We start from the raw sequence: 23,856 nt of genomic DNA on the forward strand, positions 1-23,856 counted from the left end.
TCTTATTGGGTGAAAATATCAGCAGGAGGATGCGGGGCATAGCCTTGGAGGAAATATTACTCCTTTTCTTTATTTTTAGTTATAGTGCATGCCATATTTCTTTCTTGATATACCAAGAAGGATACACTGATTATTGTTAATTCAGTATTATTTTCACTATTATATTCATTTAGTTTGCAACTTTTCATTAGTTAACAATATTTTTAACAAGATAATTTTCTGTATCATTGGTAAACTTACCAATGATAAGTACTAAGCAACATAGAAGAGGTTACATTCACCACATCTTATTTATTCCTCAGTTTAAATTGTCTTTCATAAGAATTCATTATTCTTAAGAATGCTCTGTGTATAGAATTTTTAAAAGACAGATAGAGAGTGAGAACTCTTGTCTACATTTTGTTTCATAAAGTTGTATTAATTCCTATACAATATAGTAAAGGTTTCTTTAATTTTGTGCCTTCTATATATATATATATATATATAAAAGCATTATTGCTCTTTCTCACTAGGGCGTACATACAATGATTTAAACCAGTATCCAGTATTTCCTTGGGTGATCACTAACTATGAATCAGAAGAGTTGGACCTTACACTTCCAAGTAATTTCCGAGATTTGTCAAAGGTACTATAAAAAAAAAAAAAATTATACATGGAGTCCTTGGAGCCCTCTGAATGTGATTGTTTGTTTGCAGTTGTTACCCAAGCTTGCTCCTTGTTTATACCTTGAGTCATGATGAGACAGTGGTTAGAATGCAGTTATTGCAGGATAACTTTGCTCATTGCCAGAAGTTTGATCCTATGCAGCTCAAAGTTGATTCAGCCTTCCATCCATCCAAGATCAGTAAAATGAGAACCCAGATTGTTGGGGGTAATATGCTGACTCCATTTGTAAACCATTTAGAGAGTGCTGTAAAGCACTATGAAGTGGTATATAAGTGCTATTGCTATTATATATAGTAACTTTGTTTGTTTATCACATTTTTAAACTACCTATCACCATTAGAGACAAAAGACAATGAAATCCTCTCCAGCAGCCAATGCTCAAATAAGCATAGATTAACACCAGGCAAACAATCAAGCAGAAAAACACTAATCCAGGAACCACCAAGGGAAAACCATACCCCACCAAACTGGCAGACAAGGGATCTCCAAGGATTCCACAATTAAAGTTATATAATTCACTTCTACAAGAAATAATGATGATGTCTGTGAACATGAATGCTATAAACTAGAAGGGAACAATACGCTTTCAATAACTGTTCAGCATGATGACTATATTAGTATTAGAAATTAATATTCTGTTGCAGAATAAGAGTGGGAGGAGACCCTTGTGCTAGATTTCAGTTGGGCCAATTTAAAGATGACTATTCATCTAGTTAGGTCTTTGGTCTGATTAGCAACTCTCATTTTGTTCTGGGCATGCTGCTGTGTTGAAGCCAAACTAATTATTTCCAAACTAATTTTTATAAGCTTTATTTTATTTATTTATTAATTTTATATGCCGCTTATCTCAGTGTTGAGAGACTCTGGATGGCCATATGATACAAATATTCTGTAGCAATAGAATAGAATACCATCATCCAGACTATACTTGCATATGGAAGTGAGCATATGCACCTGAACCTATGATCTCCTTTACTTATGTTTAGCTGCACTTGATCGGAAGTTATGCTCTGAATTATAAGTGCTACTTCTAATAGATGCAGTCTTGATAGAAGAGAATATTTGTAACTCATGGTTCAACTGTAAGGTCCTGGGTGTTCTATGAGGTTGGTTGTTCTCCAGTGGAGGTTGCAGGAGGGTCCAGGAATGGGTTGTTATGTCCTTTTCTGCTCAGAGACCGAGCCATAATTGTGGCCACGCCTCCAATCCTCTCTTGCCTGACTCCAGTTTCCACTCAGTCTTTGCCCAAGAGAAACATATTTTCTGGACAACTGACCATTAGTCAAAACCATTCCTGGACCCTTCTATTAACTGCTGTCCATGTGGTAAGAGCTGCTAGGGTGAGCTGTGGATATCAGGGCTCCAGCAGTTCCAGCGGAGCCGCTCGCGTCAGTGGGTGGAGTGGACCGACATAATTCTGAAGAAAAAAATTCCTGGACCCAACTACAACCCACTGAGAAGCAACGTATCAGGTAGCACCAATGTTTCTTTCCTTGCAGATGTTTCAGTACTAAACTAGATAACATAATCAGTGCTAGGTAAGTTTGATAACGAAAAGTCTGCAAGAAAACAACCAAACTTAGTGATGAAGTCTCCTCAGGTCCCATTTCTCATAGTTTAGTCAATTACAGCAGATTTCTGCTCTTCATATTTGTATTGGAACATTTAGTTTTCTTATTAAAGATAATAATTGCAATAGAAAAACTAATACAAATTAAAAAAAGAAAGGAGAAAGAATAAAAAAATGCAAAGGAAAAGAAAATGAAGGAAGGATGGAAGGAAGGAAGGAGACATCCAACAATCACCACAAATATAAAAAAATTAGTGACTTTTCTCCGCCTCTTAATTTACAACCAATGATCATTCCATATGCCATATCTTATCTACAGTCTATAAAACATCATCATTTCAGTCCTGGTGTCAGCAAAAGTCCATTAAGGATTGCCAGAAATAACAATATATTTTAACTTTAATCAAATAAACCAACTTTATATTCCTTCCTTTTACTTCTAACAACTTTCATCTGTAGTCCATTCAAATAATGTCACAGATCTTGAATTCTTTTCATTTCTTTTTTATCGTAAGATTCCCCCAAGCTTTAAGAAACCTATTTGTAAATCCAATACTAAAGAATAATACAGGTCACTTTTTTGGTTTATCATTTCCCTTTTGATTTTTAAAGCACCAACCAATTTTGTATGTCCAATAAAACAGCTTTTTCCATGCCATTCTCCATGGTCTTTCATTTGTAGATCCACTATTAGTGTTAACTCTGTCTCTGTCTTGTCATATAAAATTTGTTTCTCTTGTGCCGTTTCTTCCAAAACATCTTTTGAACACAGTCTTTGCTGACACAGTTTGAGCGATATGGCTATTCCCTCATTTTCTGGTGCTCAGAAACACACCAGAGATTAGTGTCTTGTGGTCTTCATGTGAGCAGAAACTGCCTGGAAGATTTGTGGGTGATCTCTGTCCTCTCTTTGTCTAGAGAGCTTCAGAGAGCTGGCCTACTCATCATTTCTTCATTATTTGCTCACTTTTTGCAGAGCCATCTTCACTCTGCCATTTCTTCCTTTGGATGTCCATTTATATTAAGACTTGTGAACTAATGTTCAACCCAACTATAAGGTACCCAGCTTAAGAAAACTTTAGCATAGAATATTTTAGTAATTAATGTAACCATCCATAAATATTCTTGTTGGGTTTGTTTTTTTTTACATTCTGCTGGATATGACCACATTTTAAATGAAATTTAGAGGTATATCTAAAATTTATTTACTAAATGTAGTAAACTTAATATTGACCAATGGGTTTTATATAACACTATAATAGCACACAATATAATGTTACAATAGCACATAGTTTGTAAAAAATAGTTGCTGTTCTTAAATTATGAACGATTGCACAATTAAAAAAAATATTTGGGTATGTAAAATTTAATGCATAGAATCTGTAAATATGACTGAATTTAAATTATAGCATGGGCTAATCCTATGAACTTCATATTTTCATTTTAAAAAAAATAAAAAACATCTCTACATGCCATAGAGTTGCTTCTAGCACCTTGGATAAATCTCAGAAGCAGCTTCCATGGTAACAGAGTTAAAAAACCTACAGTTCTGCAAACAATTCCTTGGTTTAGAATCACCATGTAGTACTGAAATTTTTGAACTGGATTTTTAGTTCTTAAAATCATAGCAATGTCTCTATTGTTTTGAAACATTTATCATATTAATATCTTTATTAAGATAGTTATTGACCAAAAATGTGATTTAGTTGACTTAGAAATACAATCCCTTCTTTATTCTGATTTAACTTTGAAGTCTTGTTCTAAGCAACAAAATTGAATCAAAATAATTGAAATTCTTATTGTTTAAAATTATTCTATACCTGATTATTATATCTTACAAATACTGGAAATGTATTTCTAGTGGCTTTTTCTCCTTTGGTTTGAGTGTTTCTTTCCAACGCGTAAGTGTGCCATATTTTATTTATGAACAGTACATATTTTATTTATGAAATATACATTGCTTCTCATTGTCTTGTTCACATCCTGTCTCCTTTTCAATCAAATCATTTTCCCTCCTTATTTCATCCTCATTACACTGTGATATGTTGAAAGGAATCTTGTAGATGTAACCTATTCTATTAAGTTTTTTCTCTTCAACTTTTTATGACTTCATTAGAAGATTGTTAAAATCTTTTTTTCTCAGTTACTTTTATTTTCAATCTACATATACATTATAATAATTTTGTACACTGCAACTCATTATTTTATGTCATAAAAATACTAAAAGTTTTCATGGGTGTATTAAAGCCATACTGCCTTCTATATTCAAATAGGAAAATGGCCTGGAACACCTGAGGGCTCTTGCATAGGATGTGTTGGCAACTCCTTACAAAAAGCTGCATCTTTTTGTAGATTTTAGACCTTCTGCTATGTGGTCCCAGGAGCAGACAAATTGATTTAAAGATGTTTTGTCAGGTATTACATAAATGATGTGTTCTCCAAACCAATTACCGCCTTTTGAGTACTGATTGCCTCGTCGTCCTATCATGTAAATATCTTCTGATACATAAGCATTAGTCAGGACAAATAACAAACCACTAGAAAGTATTCTAGTTGTTAGAGTACACATCCAATGTAAGATCTTTTCCTCTATGTATGATATTTAGCAGCAGCATCAGTCTAAACTAATTGGTAAAGAAAATACTTTCTTTCATGACAAGATTTCTGTGTGATTGCAAACTCAGTGGATATGTTGGTCAAAGATTTTAGATTCCCAATATTACCTAGGAATTGTGAAGTTTGTAATAATGATTTTTTTGTAGAGCACCATATTCTTATACTGTGCATTAAAGGTTATTCTGTAAAATGACAATGTCAAGTGGAGATCTATATTAAGATTACTGATATAATGGATTGATATTTGCTTCAACGTGAATTACAGTGTATCAGAGCACAAAATAATCAACAAAGGTAAGATCAGGATTGCCATAGAAATAATAGGTAGATTCATTTCAAGCCATCAAGTAGCTTGTTTGAGTTTCCAAACCATGATACGAGAACCCAGCAATTATGTGAAGTGGTTAATAGTTTCTGGGTTAGATTTATGTTTGAATCATATTATTATGTCTTTGTGAACTGTTTAGTAAACTGTATGAGACCAACTATGCTTTCCCTCTATAAAACCATATTATCCAAGGTTAGTAGGTTATTTCTTTTATTTCCTTATTAATTCAAATTGTAGGGCCACACATTTTAAAATGTGAGTCTTAACAAGTTTTTCGGAAACCCCTGAAGACCCATCTGCTTCTCCAAGCATGGCAATCCATGGAGTAAGTGAATGTGTGTAGTTTCTTTAATGGGCACTTTGTGCTTTAGTGTGTCTTAAAATGTATATTTTGTATTGTATCCTCATTGTATTTTTTATCTTTGCTATCTACCCAGAGTCGCATTAGCGATATGGGCAATCATATACATTTATATGAGTAAATAAGTGAATAAATACAATTACCACAGTCAGAGTTGCTTATGAAGCATAGATTATTTTCAATGTAATTATGATTTATAGAATAATATCCTGTTTACTGGATTTTATGTAAATTGCATAATAAAAACAATTATATATGATTCCGAGTTTAATAGGGAAAATAGCATGCAATTCTTTTTGCTATTTACTTATCATATATTATATAATTACATTCCTTTGCATTATTAATAATTAGAATTTTTAGAGACATGCTATAGTTCACATACTTTTCTTTTTTACTAGCTGACTTCAACAGTGTCAACCAGCTGTCACCATCTCCAGACCTTTACTTCAGCCCAAATGTAGTCTCTGCCACTAAAAAATGCCACCCTAATCCCCATTGCAGCCAGTCACCACAACCCCATCCCACCATAGCCACAATTGTTCCTACAACCCTTTGCCCCACAGACCCTCCAGGCCCAGCTGACTTTCCCATTTTTTCTTTCATTGTTGATAAGATGCACTCCTCCTAATCCTATTGTATGCAAGTAATTATCTATGCACCAGCTGCAAATAGTTGTGCCCAGTTTCCTTTTTGAGTCTGTGTGCCCTGTTCTCCAAGCCTTCTGGTGTTCTTGCAAGAATGGGCATGATATTTGGAGACGAAATGGCGTGTGCAAAAAAAAAGTCACACACAATTTCAATGCAAAATAATTGCCCTAACATTATTTGGTTAAGCCAGTGTTCCACAAATATTTTTCTTCATTCCTCCAAAAATCAGTTCTCAGAGTCATTTTTACCATTTACCAGAAAGTCCTTATTTAAATGTCCTGTTGTCATTTGGTAACAGGTTAAAAAAAAACCTTTTATCTAATTATTTGTAACTTTCGCAGGCTTAGGAAACATTAGATTAAACTCTTATTCAGAGTTTCTAACCTGTTCTGGGAACGACATAAAGAACTAGGTTCTATGAAAATATGAAAAGTATGGGTATGTATTGTCCTAGAAAACAAAAGAGAGGGGAGTATAAATGCCTTTTTCAGATACATGTATAGAGGAAACTCAAAACCTGTTTTCTGTTGTTCCATATTTCAGGAAGTGGGATAAAGGATAAAGTTATAGGAAGGTAGATACTGATTACAGGTAGTCCTTCATTTATATAGACCAGTCACTTAGCAACCAACTGAGGTTACAACCAATCTCCCTCAGGATACTTATGACCCGGTTTCAAAGTTCTGATGACTCTCCCTCCACCATGGTAATGTGATCATATTTTGGACATTCAGCAACTGACCTGCATTCATGGTCAATTGCAGCATCCTATGGTCACATGATCATGATTTATGTTTTTGGTTTTTTTGCCAGAAACCAGCAATTTTGATTTCCAGCAGAAAAAAATTCATTGGATTGGTGGCCACTTGATGGCCACCACAAAAAAAGGTTGTCAAATTGGGAACGATCATGTACTGATCCACTTAATAACTGACATGACGTATGACAATCATTCCAGCCTCAATTACAGTCATAGATCAAAGGTTACCTCTGTGTAGTGGATATGTGGGAACGATCTTGGGAGACAGGGCAAAGAGATGCAGCCAAGAGAATGGTCATATAAAAGGCAGTTTAGACCACAGCAGAAATTCTCCCTAGTTCATGGACTCCAAAGGGGACTTGTGGAGGGCAAATGTACTTATGCAAGATTGATACCAGCCTTTTCATGTAGACCAGACAGGAAACGTGATTCTATTTATAAAGTTACATCAGTAGAATATTGCAAGTCTTGAAGTACAATTCCTTCACCTGCATCTCTTTGTCCTCTCTTCCAAAGTTATTCCTACACACCATTAAAGATTAAATGTTAGAATAAAACCTCAGATCAGTGGAACTGTTTGCTGTTCTAGTTGAATGAGACCAGGAAATCAACTTTAGAGGAAAACTACATTATTGAGATTAGCTCTAATACCAGAATCTTGCAAATGTGATTGTGCTGCACCTTTACCTAGAGAGCTGCTTCTATATGTCTCTGGTATGGTCATTTTCTTTATTCTCTACTAGAACCAAGTACCTAAAAGGGGTTTTGATCATGTTCTTTTGAACATATTTGATTGACACTAGATAGCCATTTATGTAGGATGTTTTAATTTTGATTCTTGTATTGAATGAGGGGCTGGAATTGATGGCTTTAATGAGCCTTTCAGTTTTATGTTTCTATTGAAGACAGATGTTCAATACAGCGAGGAAGCATGTATTCTCATTCTCTTTTTTTATAACAAAGCACACACAACTGCATGTGATTGGCATTTCTGGCTCCCTTGAACAGGGTTCCTGGGCTTTTCCTGCACAATCCTTCTATCCCCTCCCACATTTCAAGGGAGAGACTCAGTATTCAGTAAATACTGCAACCATACTCTTGCCCAGAGAAGTCCTCTTTGTGACTGAGTAGTGAAGTGCTGACATCTCCCCTTGTTTTCCTTCCTCTTTGTAGTTTAACCAAGTAACCGATGAATGTTATAAAAATCCTTTCAGAATGAGAGTGCTGATTCAATTAAAATGCAAGTATTTATAGGGCATAGCAATATTAAGGAATTAAACAGGAATTAAAAGGCAAAAGGAGGGGAAGTTGGAATGACAATGACATTAGCAGGTTTTATGTCAAAGTATAATGAATGGAAACAGATTTTAAATATTCTATAAACAAATTCTAATCTAAATCTAGCTCTACCATTCCATATAAATTTTTGTTTTTGGGATCTTCAATCTTAGACTCCTGGGATTGTTTTTTCAGCTTATCTGGCTTTAAATCAAAATGGAAAGAGACTCCTACTTATCCCATGAGTAACGTGCATAAAGAGAAAATGGACCTGCCTCTTCATCTTTTTAAAAGCTAACCTGAAAGGGAAATCTTTCCATGCCTGATTGGCTCTTTAGCATTTGATTTTCTGGGGTTTGTTTGTCTTTGCTCATTACCTATATCGACAAGTTAGATTTGTGACATATCAGATTTAGGATTTCTTTAACTCTTTCCTGTCTGAGTGGCTTTCAGTAAGAATTTATTTTGTGTCACAACATTTTGCAATGCAATTTCTCCACAATTTGAAACTTTTAAAGACAATATAAACAAAAAGAAGGTTATGCTTCTAATGCCTAATTAGTGTACCATAATGTGAATTATACAGTGTGTAGGATATTATGTATTATATGTGTTAATGCAATAGTAGCAATGTATCTTTTAAAAGGGGAGGGAGAGTTTTATATGTTATAAAATGCATACTGTGATCACAAGCGATGTGATTCATAGTTTAAAAATTACTAATCATTAGTATATCTTCCTCAGGGTTTCAAAAATAAGAGTCTCTGTAAGAATGTGGCACAGTTCATGTTCAGTGTTAGACTTGAGTTTTAGAAATACAATGGAACAAATATGGTTTGGATCATTCAGCTTGCATATCCCAAACTAATCCAATGATCATTAACCATGATAGCATTTACTGGAATGTCCTGAAGACCAGATGTTTCCGGAAGAATGAAGGAACCAAAGTGTATTTTGTGTGATACTCTTTATTGTATTACATTATAATCTCTTCATGTTTACTTAAGCTGGATAAATATAATGAGTAACATCTTTTCAGTTGTACACCAATGTTAGGATCAGTCCTCATTTTAGAAACCATAGCTTGCTTGCTTTATTTATTTATTTATTTATTTATTTATTTATTTATTTATTTATTTATTTATTTATTTATTTATGCAAAGTAATTAGATTAAACATGAGGCAAATAATGATGACTTTTGAATCAAGAAGTTGGCAGGTTATGCATGCCTTCTGCTTCTCTGGATTGCTTTGGCTGCTTGTTACATTTATTTTTTGTTTCTTTGCTATATTATTTTGTTTTTCAAATCTGATGGTGAAACCCACCTTAAATAGTGAACCACCAACAAAAATAATTATCAGATATATACAGTACATATATACAGTAAAAATTAGATGATATGAAAAATAATCAGGGTATATGTGCAGTTAAAAGATAAAATTTTGGTAATTTGGATAGCTAAATGTAGTTTCATTTGCAGAACTTTTAAAAAGTCCATGACAAATGTTGGCTTTAAAATGGTTGAGCTCTGTTAGCTGCATCTAACTCTAATTGCATCTTTGTAATTGCTGCATCCTTTGCCACAATAAGTAAGATCTATTGCAGTACTATAGGTCAGAGGTCTACTTTAAGTTGCCTATTTTTTCAGGGAATGCCATTCTCTTGGGTAGATCAGTGAACTGCAATTGTAGCACACTTTGCATAAACTCATTTATGGCCCATGCATCACAATTGGGAATTTCCTAGTTTTGGCACCCATAGAAATAATACCATTTCAGATCCAATTAAGCAGAGCAGTAGTTATCTGCTCATTTTAAAATATGATACAAAAAGAAAAAGAAAAACATTCTTTCATGGAGAATATTTTAGACTGTAATGCTTTTCCTTGGAATTGCTAATAATTAGTTAACTATTTAGAAAATCCCATGGCCGTTGTCAGGAAAATATGGGTAAGCATAGTAGAATGTATTAGCCCAATACACTGTCTCCATTTTATTATGAAGCTGCTGAGAAAGCAGTGATATAGAGCACTGTCATTACAGATCTATTGTTACAAGGGTTCCACAGTCTTCTGTGTACTGCCATTAATTTATAGTAGAAAACAATACGTAGCCTTCCAAATGCAGCAAAGCAGAATCTTTTAATGAGGTAGATGTTATTACCACAATAAATCAGTGCATTTGTGTAATGTATAATTCAATGTGTTATTCCCACTGTAACTTCTCTGAGTAAGCTGATAGTGTATCATTGTCACTGCACAATCTTCGAGTCCTTTATTTCTAAGCCCTTCCCCCATTTGGTGATTTTTTCTAATTTGTCTGCAAATAAATGTGGAATGGTTTGATAGTTGTCCTATTGCCAGGTTCTTGAAACCCAGTGTTAAAAAAAGGAGGATTAAAAATCAATAGGGTGGATTCTTGTTCACTGTATGATACTTTTATTCTTCTTTCAAAGGAGAGTTAAATCAATTCTAACTGGTTTTAGCTTTATATTCAGCAGATGTAATTTTATAACTATTGATCGGTAGTGGTCATTTGGAGATAATAAAAACAAGAGCAGTTAAAAGCATCCATTTGAAAAGCTTTAGCATTATGTAGATGCTGCACCAAAAAAGCAAAAGCAAACCCATCCACTCTACTATCTCTTTGATAAACAATAGCCAGAATGCCTGATTACCACAGAGCAAAAACTCAGTAGTTTTTATAATGGTTCATTGACAAGAAATAAAATAATTAAAATCTGAATAAGCTATTTTCTTTTATTTCAACTCCTTGGTAAAAGGAATATTTTACTTACTTACTTACTTACTTACTTACTTACTTACTTACTTACTTACTTACATACATACATACATACATACATACATACATACATACATACCAGGGAACTGCAGGCAGGGGAGGCAGGGCCTCACCACTGTCATCATGAAAAGAAAAAAAAGGTAAAAGGAAAAAGGCTGAGTTGCTGCCAGAGTCACAGTGGATGACTCTGCTTAGTGCTTAACTGTTTAAAAAAGCCTCTTAAAAAAGTGCCCTCTGCAGGAGAAGGCGGAGAACCACGTGTCTCATTTAGTCTATCTTTCTGATCACTCGAGCAGAGTTAAGCAAGGGTTAAAAGCCGAAAAATTCCTTATGTAGATGAGGCACGTGGTTCTCTCGCCTCCTCCTGTAGAGGGCACTTTTTTAGAGACTTTTTTAAACAGTTAAGCTGAGTCATCCATTGGAGACTCTGACAGCAGCTAACCCAGCTTGACCTCAGCAGTTCTTGCCTTTTTCCTTTTACATTTTTACATTTTCATCATGGCAGACAAGAGCAGAGTTGAAATCCTCTGTGAAACAGCTGGAAAAGGTATGTGGGTCGGAGAGAGGGGGTGGAATTCAAAATTAATATAATTTGTAAGTAATTGTATTATTGTAAGTTGTGTGTGTGTGTGTGTGTGTGTGTGTGTTTTACCTGCCTATGTTGGCGTACGGGCTGGCACTGTTTTTTATGTTTTCGGAATCATTCCCATAAATAAACGCATTTATTGGGCAGTAGGAAATCCCTCAGCTGGGAAGTGTCTGAGTTGAATTTGGCAACCCAAAACTGTTAAAGTGAGGAGGCTGACCATTCAGCAGGCATGTTTATAATCATTTTCCGTTTCCTGTCTGAGGGGAACCACTTTAAGTGTGGGGTGTTTTCATTAATATAATCTGTCCCTTTCTCCTTCTGATGCTGTTTTGTAGGAGAGGGGAGAAAGATGGGTTCTCCCTTGGTGTGGTAGAGCCCTTCCGAAAGCCTTGCCGCTGTTTCCGATATAGAGGCATCCCACATTTATGGCGGACACAGCGTCGGGACTTTCAGATGCCCCGCCACTGTGTCTGCCATAGATGTGGGATGCTTCTATGTCGGACACAGTGATGGGGTGTCCGAACGCCCTGCTGCTGTGTCCGACATAGGGCGGCTTTTGCCCACTTGCCTCACATCACATCATACATACATACATACATACATACATACATACATACATACATACATACATAAAATTTCCTACTAGGATGTATTTTAAAATGCCTGTTTAGATGTGATAGTATTTGGAAGAAGAAATAAATGTAACAAAATAAAGTTGCATTATCAAATAACAAAGTTAATTATATTATGTCTGCTGCCAATTTGTACTTCATTTTTAATTTCTATGTTCTAAGTATTAGACCACCAAAATTATCGCATATGATATGTCAAAATCAGCAAATGATATCATATACAACCATTATCCCAGGAGTATGTGGAAATATCTTCAAAAGTTCAAGAGGCATTAGCTTCTCCAGTACCTTTATTACAAAAACATTCATACCTGCCTCATCTCACCAATACTACTTGAAGAACCCTTTTTCACTAGGTTTTGAAAATGCTCAAAGTATCTTTTAAAAGCATATTTGGGATACTGATTTCAAATCAATTGAACTCTGATTCCCAGTTTTGCAGTTTATCAGGTCTTTTCAAAGGAGCATGCATCAGCCTGATACCTAGTCTCTATCACAGTCCTGAAATTTTGCCAGATCGTTACTTTGGCCAGGCGGAATACATTGCCTTCTGTGGTCAAAAATATTTCCCCACAACGAAATTAATGTGCTTGTAGAAACATCTCTGTAGTGTCCTTGAACCAAGTAGCTTTTCATTGTCTTTCTAAAGAGAATCCCAAAAGGAGTTTATCTATCCTATACTGCTGAAATTCCCTGGCAGAGAGCTTGACTTCTAGTTATCATTTCTCAGGTTTGACTATTGTTATGAATATATTCTTCTGGCTTATCTGATTCAAACACTATCTGAATCATCTACCTTTCCTAGGGACTGAAAAGTATATTAATGTATTTTTTTTGTTTTTTCAACACGCGCACGCACACTTGATGGCTGACTTTGTGGTTGTAATAACCTTGTGGTTGTTTCATTCTATGTGATTTGATTGTTTTATATAGTTTGGCTGACTTTTCTTGTATCAAAATATAAAAATAATGGGGTGGCAAATAAAGTGATTTATACACTTAAGTAAACAACATCGATGTATCACAATAGCATCAAAAATAATAATTTATGTAATACCTTATTGGTCTGGAATCTTAATGATGAAGTTTCAATCTTTTACAATTATAGTATATGCTTAAGTTTTACTCATATTAGAAAGTCAAGACACACATTTAAGACAAAGAAGATCCATTAAGTATTAAGTAATTTAGTAATTTAATTTATATTTTATACCACCATATTGTGAGTAGAGAAGATAGAGAGAGTGCAGAGGACAAAGGTCAGTGGCCTGTGCGCCATTAGGGATGCGGATTATATAAAAACCCAAAACAGCAAAAATACATTCATGGTAAATGCACCGGAAATTACAAAGTTATTTTATTTCAGGATGACTGGCTTAGTTCAGTACAATACTTGTCTTGCAGCTGTCTTTCGCAGTTCTCTTTTCAAACTTGGATACTAGTAGACTAGTAAACAAATTACTAGTTTATATGGACAGAATACCTATCTAGAGTCTCTAATCTCTGCTCTCCAAGCATAAATTAGGCATCCAATTCAGCCATTCTACTGAAAGAGCTGCTGTGCTATCAGCCCAATCTGCCACAAAGATCCTGCAGGAGAAGGGCAGTATGGACCACTGTCAGATCTGGCAGGGTGAAAGCTGTGAACCATAAACACAAAGCTGTGTCCCAGCATAACAGATACAATGCTCTTGCTGACCTTAATAGGGACACTAAAGAGACAGGTCATGATTGTTGTGTTGATGATAACTCAAATAAGCAGGGGATTGTGGTCCAAGTTGAAGAACTTGCTTTGGATAGGGGAAAGTATAAATCAGGTATTACACATCAATCATGCAAGAAGAGCAAGGAATCTAAAAAGAGAAGAGACCTTCTGGTTGGTGATTCAATAGTAAGGGATGTAAATTTAGGAAATGATAAGGAAGTTTTGAAAAAGGTCAAGTGTTTGCCAGGTGGTTTTGCCAGCAGAGACAAGAGGTATATCTTTAAGATAATCAAGAATGCCAGTAAGAACTGATGATGATGGCTATTATACAGCTTGGCATAAATGATCTGTCTCAGAAAGATGTACTTTCTGTGCAGAATGATTTCCAGAGCTTGAGGTACTAACTTAGTAGTATAGGCTGTAGGCTTACCTTTTCAGAGGCTTTACCAGTGTATAAGGAACAAAAAGGAAAACTCCAGTGTATAAAGGAGTTTAATGTGTGGCTAAAGGAATGATGTAAAAGGGAAGGCTTTGAATATATTAGTCATGATATCTGTACCTGGTCCAATTAAAACTGTACAAAAGAGATAGTTTGCATCCATCAAAGAAAGGGTTTGAGTTACTTGGCATTAAATTCACAGATTTTCTAGATAAATGTTTAAGCTGAACAGCAGGGACAGAGAATTAACTAATACAGAACATTTCTGTCCCCAGCAATCTAAAATTAATCAGGTTATCAGTGCATGTAACATAGATGTTAAGGCGGGTAAGAATATTTCCTAAAGAATCACGGCAGTGCTACAGCTTTGATAGTTTATAAAGATGGGCATATTTAGCAAACCACCTGTCTGCTTTATCTTTCCAAGTGAAAATGCTGAGATTCTTGAAAGTAAAATAGATTTCTATGAACAGGTTTTCAAAATATTTGCTCCACCTCTTGGCAGATTGTCATGACTGCATGAATTGCATTACTATCGGCAATTAGTAAATAATTTACTATATACAGGCAAAACAATTGGTATTTATGGGAACAAAAGTGAATTTTATTAAGGAATATTCATATTAATAGCATATTTTGCATATTTCTACATGATATTAACTGGATACATATTGTAAGCACCGAATGCCATTTATTCATTCAGTCTTCCTCACAAGATGGATTTGTTTTTAATTATGTCACATGCCCTTTTCTGTTGTTTAGATTTGCAGTTCTTAATTTTAAAAGAAAAGTGCAGCTATTACATCTCTCTGCTCTATCATTTAGTAAGGTTCATATTAAATAGAGTTTATAAGAAGTGACAGAAAAACTTTTGAGCATATTGAAACATCTTTGAGCAAAATGATTATCCGAAATAAGTATCAATGGGAAAGAAAACCTGGCTTTTCTATTTTGTTCAATTTAATGTTAACAATATTACAGGTAGTCCTCAACTTACAAACATTCATTTAGTGACTACAATTGTAATGGTCCATTTAACAACTGACAAGAAAGTTCATAAAGTGGGGCAAAACTCACTTAACAAATGCCTTGCTTAACAACAGAAATTCTGGGCTTGATTGTGGTTGTAAGTCAAAGACTACCTGTATTAAGATCTTATTTTCGATATGAATATTCCATAACTAGAAACTGGATAAAATGTTTAGTTAGTTTAGTTTTTTAGTTTTATTGAGTTTGTATGCCACCCTATTCCCGAGAGACTCAGGGCGGCTCACAATAAAAATAATATTATGTCCATTCGTTCTTCCACTGAAGCCCTGATCAAATATAGAAGTATATTCTATACATCTGTTGGAGACACTTCCTAGTAAGAAAATCCTGTATCAATAGAGTGTAATGTATGCAGAGGTGGGTTGCTGCGGGTCTGATATGGTACAGGTGTACCAGTAGTGGCCCAGAGCAGCTGAGAGCGTACCGATAATGTGGCTCTTTTGGCCCACCTACCCGCCCGTGCTCTATAATGTCACAGCAGCCTCCCTCAGTAACCAAGAAAGAAACCACTCAACTCCATTTTGCAGAATTAAGAGTACTTTTACTGGTGATGAGTAGATAGTAGCTAGGCAAAGCAAGATCTGAGGCAAAAGCGTGCATAATCATAGATATCAATATGTGACCCAACCCCCTCCCCTTGGTAACCCCATCCCATAGTCCAATCCGTACACCCAACAGGTGTCATGTGGGACACATCTTCAAAAAGCATCATCAGGTTGGTATGCCGGACAGTTGGCCTTGGTGGCAAATCCTCTATCTGCAACATGCGCAGTAAATGGTGAGAACAACTCCCTTTTTACAGCCACTCCTGCACTGAATACTCCCCCACCCAAATACCGTGCCCCCCCCTCCCCGTTTCAATGGCAGCCGAAAGCAAGCAGCAAAACAGAGGCTGACATCCAGCCCTCCATCAGGAAAGGAAATCATCCCTGCAGGAAAAAACAAACAAACAAACACACGAAGAACACAAAACAGGAACAAGAAAAAGGTAGAAATGTAAAAGTCAATCCGCGTCATGGCTTCTCGGGGTAGGCAGAGTAGAATTTACATAAAAGTCTAGGAGCCCTAACGTGGGACTTATCGACCCATACAGCTTGGGAGGGGGGAAAATGATTCCAGGAGACTGGATACTGAATTCGTTTTCTACGTTTTCTAGAGTCCAAAATCTCCTTAATCTCAAAATGTTGCTCTCCTTCAATAAGAAGAGGGGCAGGTGGTGTAGGTAGAGGAACCCGCAAAGAGGAAGTGTGTTCTGGCTTCAAAAGGTTGATATGAAACACCGGGTAAACACGGTTAAGATACTTAGGTAGTTCCAGTTGCACAGACACAGGATCAATAACCTTCACAATGGGAAACTGACCAACATACTTAGGACCCAGTTTCTTAGACTTTTGGGTGGTTTGGAGAAACTTGGTAGATAAAAACACGCAATCACCAACGTTGTATTCTCTTTGTTTAGTTCTCTTCTTGTCGGCCTGTTTCTTGTGTGCTCCATGAGCAGCGCCCAATGCCTTGTATGTTAAAGGCCAGTTTTGGCGGAGCTGGTCACTCCACTCGGAGAGGGACAGAACTTGTGGTTTTTCTTGGGGCACTTCCGGAATAGGCACAAAATCATGGCCAAACACTATTTTAAACGGGGTAAAACCGGTGCTGCTGTGCACAGAGTTGTTGTAGGCCACTTCAGCATGTGGTAACAACTCCACCCAATTATCCTGCTGATAATTAATGAAACACCAGAGGTACTGTTCCAAAACAGAATTAGTCCATTCACAAGCCCCGGTAGTTTGAGGGTGGTGGGCAGAGCTTAGCCCCTGGGCGGAGCCAATCAACTTCAAAAACTCCTTCCAGAATAGGGAGGTGAATTGGACCCCCCTATCTGAAATAATGCATTCCAGCATGCCATGTAGATGGTATACATGCGTAATAAATAATTTAGCCAAGGATTTAGCTGACGGGATTTTGGAACAAGGAACAAAGTGAACCTGTTTGGAAAACAGGTCCGTAATGACCCAAATCACGATATTTCCTTGACTTTCTGGTAATTCAACAATGAAGTCCATTGATATCTCCTTCCACGGAGCTTCAGGATGGGCCACACCTTGGAACAGGCCTTGGGGTTTTCCTGGTGGGCGTTTCGCGGCAGCACATGTGGGGCCACATAGGACTCAATGTCTTTCTTCAATGAAGGCCACCAAAATTGTCTTTTAATGAGATGTAGAGTCTTCACAAATCCAAAATGGCCTGCCATACGCGAATCATGGGCCCGTTGTAAAACCAAAGTCCTAATGGTAGCAGGAACATACACTTTAGCTCCTATCCAAGCTAGACCATCTTTTATGGTACATTCATTTGAATGTTGTTTGAACCATTCATCACACTCAAGGCCCTCCTTGAGTTTGCAGATGAGGTCCATTGTGACCTCGAAGTTACAGTTGCTCTGGCTTCTGGTAACCACCGGGGCAGCGAGACTCTTCACGGGGATGACTGGATGAACTATGCTAAATTTTGAGCTGTTGTATTGAGGGAGTCTGGATAAAGCATCCGCCATAAAGTTCTTCCCCCCCGGGATGTACTTCAGGGTGAAATTGAACCTGTTGAAATGTTGTGCCCACCTCATCTGTTTAGGAGATAGCTTTCGAGGGGTATTAAGGCCTCCAAATTCTTGTGATCAGTCCATACTTCAAAAGGGTGTTTAGCCCCCTCCAGGAAATGTCGTCAGGTCATGAAGGCCCACCTGACAGCAAAAGCCTCCTTTTCCCATATAGCCCATCGTCTCTCTGTCTCAGCTTTCAAGAGGTGTAAGCGCAAGGTTGCAGGTTCCCATCAGGGTTTGTTTGTAGTAGCACTGCCCCCACTGTTACATCACTAGCGTCAGCTTGGACAACAAAAGGCGAATCCATGTCTGGGTGTTTCAAAACTGGTTCAGCAGCAAAGAGTCGCTTCAGTTTTTCAAATGTGGCTTGACGTTCCATAGTCCTATTTAATGGCTTCCCTGGTTTTAGTTTGGCCTCCCCTTTAGGTTTTAGGAGATTCGTAATGGGTAGGGCAATGCTGGTGAATGAGGGAATAAATTGGGGATAAAAATTCGCAAATCCCAAAAAACTTTGTAATTGTTTGTGGGTGCGGGGGGACGCCCATTCAGTGACAGCTTCGACCTTTGCTGGGTCCATCTCTATGCCATCATGGGAGATGCGGTATCCAAGGTAGTCAATTTTCCCCTGGTGAAATTCACACTTTGGCATACAGTTCCGCTGCTCAGAGTTTCTTGAGCACTGAACGCACCAACTTCACGTGTTCTTCACGTGTTTCTGTGTAAGTAGGGATGTCATCAAGATAGACCATCACGCCTTTGTACAGGTGCTCATGCAAAACTTCATTTATTAGTTCCATGAAAACAGCTAGTGCCCCCTGTAGGCCAAATGGGAGTACTCGGAATTGAAAACAACCAAGTGGCAGTTGAAAGCAGTTTTCCATTCGTCACCCTCTTTAATTCTGACTCTGTAATAGGCTTCTCTTAGGTCTAATTTCATGAAAATCTTTTCTTTACCCAATTGGACCAATATATCCTTCATTAAAGGTAGTGGGTAGAGATTCTGAACACACACAGCATTCAGATTTTTGTAATTAACACAGAGACAAAAGGAGCCATCTTTCTTTTCTCTGAAGAGCACTGGAGCAGCCACTCGGGGCCTAGCAGGTTCAATAAACCCCCTTTGCAAATTTTTGTCAATAAACTTTCTTAATTCATCCATTTCATGGGGGGTCATTGAATAGATCTGAGGTTTTGGGAGTTTTACCCCGGGGAGAATATCGATGCTACAATCAGTGGCATAGTGTGAGGGTAATTTATCAGAGGACTTTTCACTGAAAACATCTCTCAGGTCCCAATATTCTTTTGGGATTTTCTCCTCCCCCTCAATTTTTTCTTGCCCCCTGGCTGCTAAGTTAGAGTCAGTATTATTCCATTTGGGAGCCCCCTCTCTCCTTCAGGGGGTGTAGCAGATCAGATCCGTAACCACCCTTTCCTCCCATTGATGCGTGGGTTCTATTTACCTAACCAAGGTAAGCCTAATATGAGAGGCCTGTCCATCCCTGGAGCCACAATAAAACTTATTGTTTCTTGGTGAGTTCCCCTCCATATGTCTATTGGTTCAATTACAAAATGGGCAGGGCTCCCTCCAGCTATTGAGCCGTCCAGCTGGCACAAAGCAATTGGGACTTTTAAAGTTTTCAGTTTCAGGCCCAATTTTTCCACTACTTCGGGGCTAACGATGCAACGTATGCAACCCGAATCTAAAAGGGCCAGCATTTTCTCTTGCGCTCCAGTAGAGGGCACTTTAGGTTCCACTGGGATAATCATGGGGCCCGTTCGGGAACTTACCAGAAGTTCGTCGTCAGATTCGGTTTCACTTTCCTCCGATGAGTAGGGTGATTCCTCTTGGATTAGGTTCCACCCCTTTCATGGCGGTCTCACTCCTCTTCCCAGGTGGTTTCTCTGGGTTTCTTTCCCCCCTGGTAGAGGGCCTTGGGGTCATCTTGGTGTGGCAATTTGCTGCTCGGTGCCCCTCCTTCCCGCAACAGAAACAGATGATCGGCCTGGGTTTGCTTGCAGACCCACTTTTTCCTCCTTTAGAAGCACCTGGGGGTGGGTGGGAGGGGTAGCCTTTTCGTTTTCACTATCTTCGCGATAATTATCTCGAGCTAAATCAATCTCCACATCCGCAGCCAGTTCATACCAAGGTTGCAATCTGCGGGGGACCCCCCTGTTTACACAGTTCTGGTATATGTCTTTGTTTAGCCCATCCATGAACCCGTCCATCAAAGCCTCTTTGGACCAACCCCGCATATACACTGATAATTCACGAAATTCTTGTATATATCCAGTAACTGGCCCCCTGGGTAAGGGTTTTTAATTTAATTCTTGCTTTACACTCCGTGAGTGGATCATCAAAGCATTTTCTCAGGGCGGCGATAAATCTATTATAGTCTCTCAGTAGGGGAGAGTCAGCATTATGCAGGGCCACCATCCAAGCAGCTGCCTTATTTTCCAACGCCATTGTAATTATTCTTATCTTGGCCTCTTCATTTGGTAAATTGTCTCCGTACTGTTGCATGTAATTCTACACTTGAACAAGAAAAACCCCCAAATCTTTAGATTCTCCCCCCAACTTCACACTTGGGGGGGGACTTTAGCCATCTGGCGTCTGGGGGGGGTCCAATCCGTATACCCCACAAGTGTCATCTGGCAGATATCTTCAAAAAGCATCATCAGGTTGGTATGCCGGACAGTTGGCCTTGGTGGCAAATCCTCTATCTGCAACATGCACAGTAGATGGAGAGAACAACTCCCTTTTTACAGCCACTCCTGCACTGAATACTCCCCCACCCAAATACTGTGCCTCCCTCCCCATTTCAATGGCAGTCGAAAGCAAGCAGCAAAACAGAGGCCGACCTATTTTTATGGCAAATGGCAAAGTATGCACTCCTGCACAGCATGTGGTGCCTGCGTGAGCCCCAACAATCAGCTGGTTGTTGCAGGGGCAATGGATTGCACACACGCGCATAGTGCAAGTCAGTTGTGTGCACGAACAGAATGTACGAGCGCATGATCAGCGTACCAGTAGTGACAGTAGGAGCAACCCACCACTGAATGTATGGCCTTTGGAGCCATATGAGTTGGCATGCTTATGTTGTAAAACTTGCTATCACATTTTTGCTAGGCCTATAGAAATTAAGTGGAAGTAGCCCATGTTGATATAGAACTTTGTGAAGATATTGAAGTGGAATTTTGTCAGAGGAAATAATCCGATATACTTAAGAGACATAGGACCAAATACTCCTTATATGTTTCCTTTTGTAAAATTTGCAGTAGTAATAAAGAATTATTAGAATGAATAATCCAATTAAATAAATGCAATTTTATATTTCTGAAATTGTTATCTTGCTATCATGTGATATTTTACATGATACTTGACACATAGTTCTATGTTTTACAACTCATTATATTAAATTGTAATAATAATAATCCAACTATGTATTTATTGTTTTGCAACAACTGCCGATGAAGTGATACACTAAACTGTGTTCTTTTTCTTTTTCCTAGCCTATTGGTGCTCTTAATCCCAAACGAGCTGCATTCTTTGCAGAACGCTACGAAACATGGGAAGATGATCAAGTTCCAAAGTTTCATTATGGCACTCATTATTCAACAGCCAGCTTTGCACTCACTTGGTTGTTAAGAATTGTAAGTGTGTATTAGAATATTTTTGTGTATATGCATAAAGAAGGTACTCAATGGTACTCAATATTTTATCTGGAATCATGCAGCTGAACAGGTTTGCATTAAATGTATGTACAAGAAAAGTAGAGTAGACTTTGGTTTTTTTTCCAGTTTAAAACTGTGATTTGGTTGTATGACCATTATTTAATCTGGAATGTAAACTTATGTAGATATAATAGAATTTTTCCAATAATATATACTTCTGGATAACATGCAGTTGGACAGATTTGATATATTGATGAAATGAGCCAAGTTTCTGTAAAATAAATTGGAATTATGATTTACCTGATAGAAACTAATTTCTTTGGGAAAGCATTAGCAAAAAGTCATTAATTAAGCCTTTTTAGATTCATACAAGCAGACATAAATCCTAGCAGTAATTTATGGTACTTCGCTAATTTCAGGCAATTATCATCTAATATGTGCTTAGGTATCTTTTGAGGAAGAGGAGATTTTTTTCAGTTGTTAACATTTTTCTCTCTTAATTGTGAACTGTATTTGCAGGAAGGTAGTGTGCATGCATAATATTCGTAGGGAAGATTTAGCTGACTAACAAATGTGCTAATATCCTTTATTCAAAGATTGCTTGTATTATATCAAAGCTATTGAAATCTCTTGGATCCATCTCTAGATATCCTTTAATTCCTGTTCTGTATACAGTTACGGATATGTAAATGCTAGATTGAATTATAACTGTAGTGAATGCACTAATGGAATAATAGAAGAAATACGGAAAATCTGCAACCCAGATTTTCCAGCAACCCTCCAAGCAACACCATAATATAGGATTCTCTTTACATATTTTTGAAATGAATAACTTGCGTTATTATTTTTACTTCTTTCCAGAGGCAAAACATATAATTTTATTCAGACAAGGTGAAGTACGGTAGTCCTAAGGTTACGACCACAATTCAGTCCAAAATTTCAGTTGTTAAGTGAGTTTTGCCCCATTTTATGACTTTTCCTACCACTGTTGTAAAGTGAATCACTGGAGTTGTTCAGTTAGTAACATGGTTGTTAAGTGAATTTGGATTCCCCATTGACTTTGCATGTCAGAAGGTTGCAAAAGGTGATCACATGACCTTGAAACACTGCAACTGTCATAAATATGGACCACTTGACAAGCATCTAAATTTTGATCCCTGTGACCATGGAGTTTCTGCAATGGTCATAAGTGTGAAAATGGTCATAAAGCACTTTCCTCCATGCCATTGTAACTTTGAATGGTCACTAAACAAATGGTTGTAAGTCGAGGACTACCTGTATTAAAAATATAGAAAAAGGAAACTGCTGCTGCTTCACAAAGTATTTCATCTTCCATTTTAATCATGTTTTTAGGAGCCTTTTACAACATTTTTCCTGAACTTACAAGGTGGGAAGTTTGATCATGCAGATAGAGCTTTCTCATCAGTTTCAAGGGCATGGCGCAATTGTCAACGTGACACATCAGATATAAAGGTAAAGTACAATTTAAATTTTAAAATGTGATGAACATAATGATGATTATTTGTCAGTGTGTAGAACTTTGAAGAATATAAGAGTTACCTTCTTTGAAATGATTACAATACAGCTTTCAAGTAGGAAAGTGGAAATTGAACTATCCTTTGTGTTTTGTACATACAGCACTAATATTTGAATATGTATAACAATAGAATAATGCTAGCTTGGAAATAACTCAAGTTGAATACTGTGGGCTGGCAATATTTTTGTCAAACCATGACACTGAAATCTTTTAAAACTTATTCCTCTGCTTTGATGTAAAAGAAAGAATATATATCTTCCTTAGCTCCTAAACATTTTTGAACTATTATATGGAATATAGCATACACACAGAGATCAATGAACAACCACTAACACCCAAAATACTAGCAAAATGGCAAAGGTGGATATCTGTCACAAAGTCAAGCAAATCTAATTCATGTGCTTTTGAACTCTAATAGCATTTGCCAAAAGGTCAAAGTACCCACTTAGTGATATAGTTTACTTGAAAAAAAAATTCAACATGATTTCATAAAAGAATGACATGATGTTCTCATCAAAGTACAGGACCGATTCATCAACTTCAGGATTAAGATCTAGATTGAATCATGTTTTAATGGCCTGATGTCAGTGATGCTTTTTTTCCCTTAT

The 23,856-nt window shown here is 37.2% G+C and overlaps 1 protein-coding gene across 1 annotated transcript in view; it reads left to right on the forward strand.

Annotated features, from left to right (window-relative positions):
• Positions 1-23,856, forward strand: part of LRBA (LPS responsive beige-like anchor protein) — a 380,505-nt gene that overhangs the window by 262,030 nt on the left and 94,619 nt on the right. Inside the window, exons 44-46 of the mRNA XM_087724319.1 lie at positions 513-625; positions 21,550-21,690; positions 23,065-23,184. Coding sequence (XP_087580445.1) covers positions 513-625; positions 21,550-21,690; positions 23,065-23,184 — 374 coding nt within the window. The remainder of the gene's footprint in view (positions 1-512; positions 626-21,549; positions 21,691-23,064; positions 23,185-23,856) is intronic.

Source organism: Thamnophis sirtalis, unplaced genomic scaffold (genome assembly GCF_051295495.1).
Source record: "Thamnophis sirtalis isolate CommonGarterSnake01/CBP01778 unplaced genomic scaffold, rThaSir2_p1.2 scaffold_10, whole genome shotgun sequence".
In the NCBI taxonomy this organism is placed as follows: domain Eukaryota; kingdom Metazoa; phylum Chordata; class Lepidosauria; order Squamata; family Natricidae; genus Thamnophis; species Thamnophis sirtalis.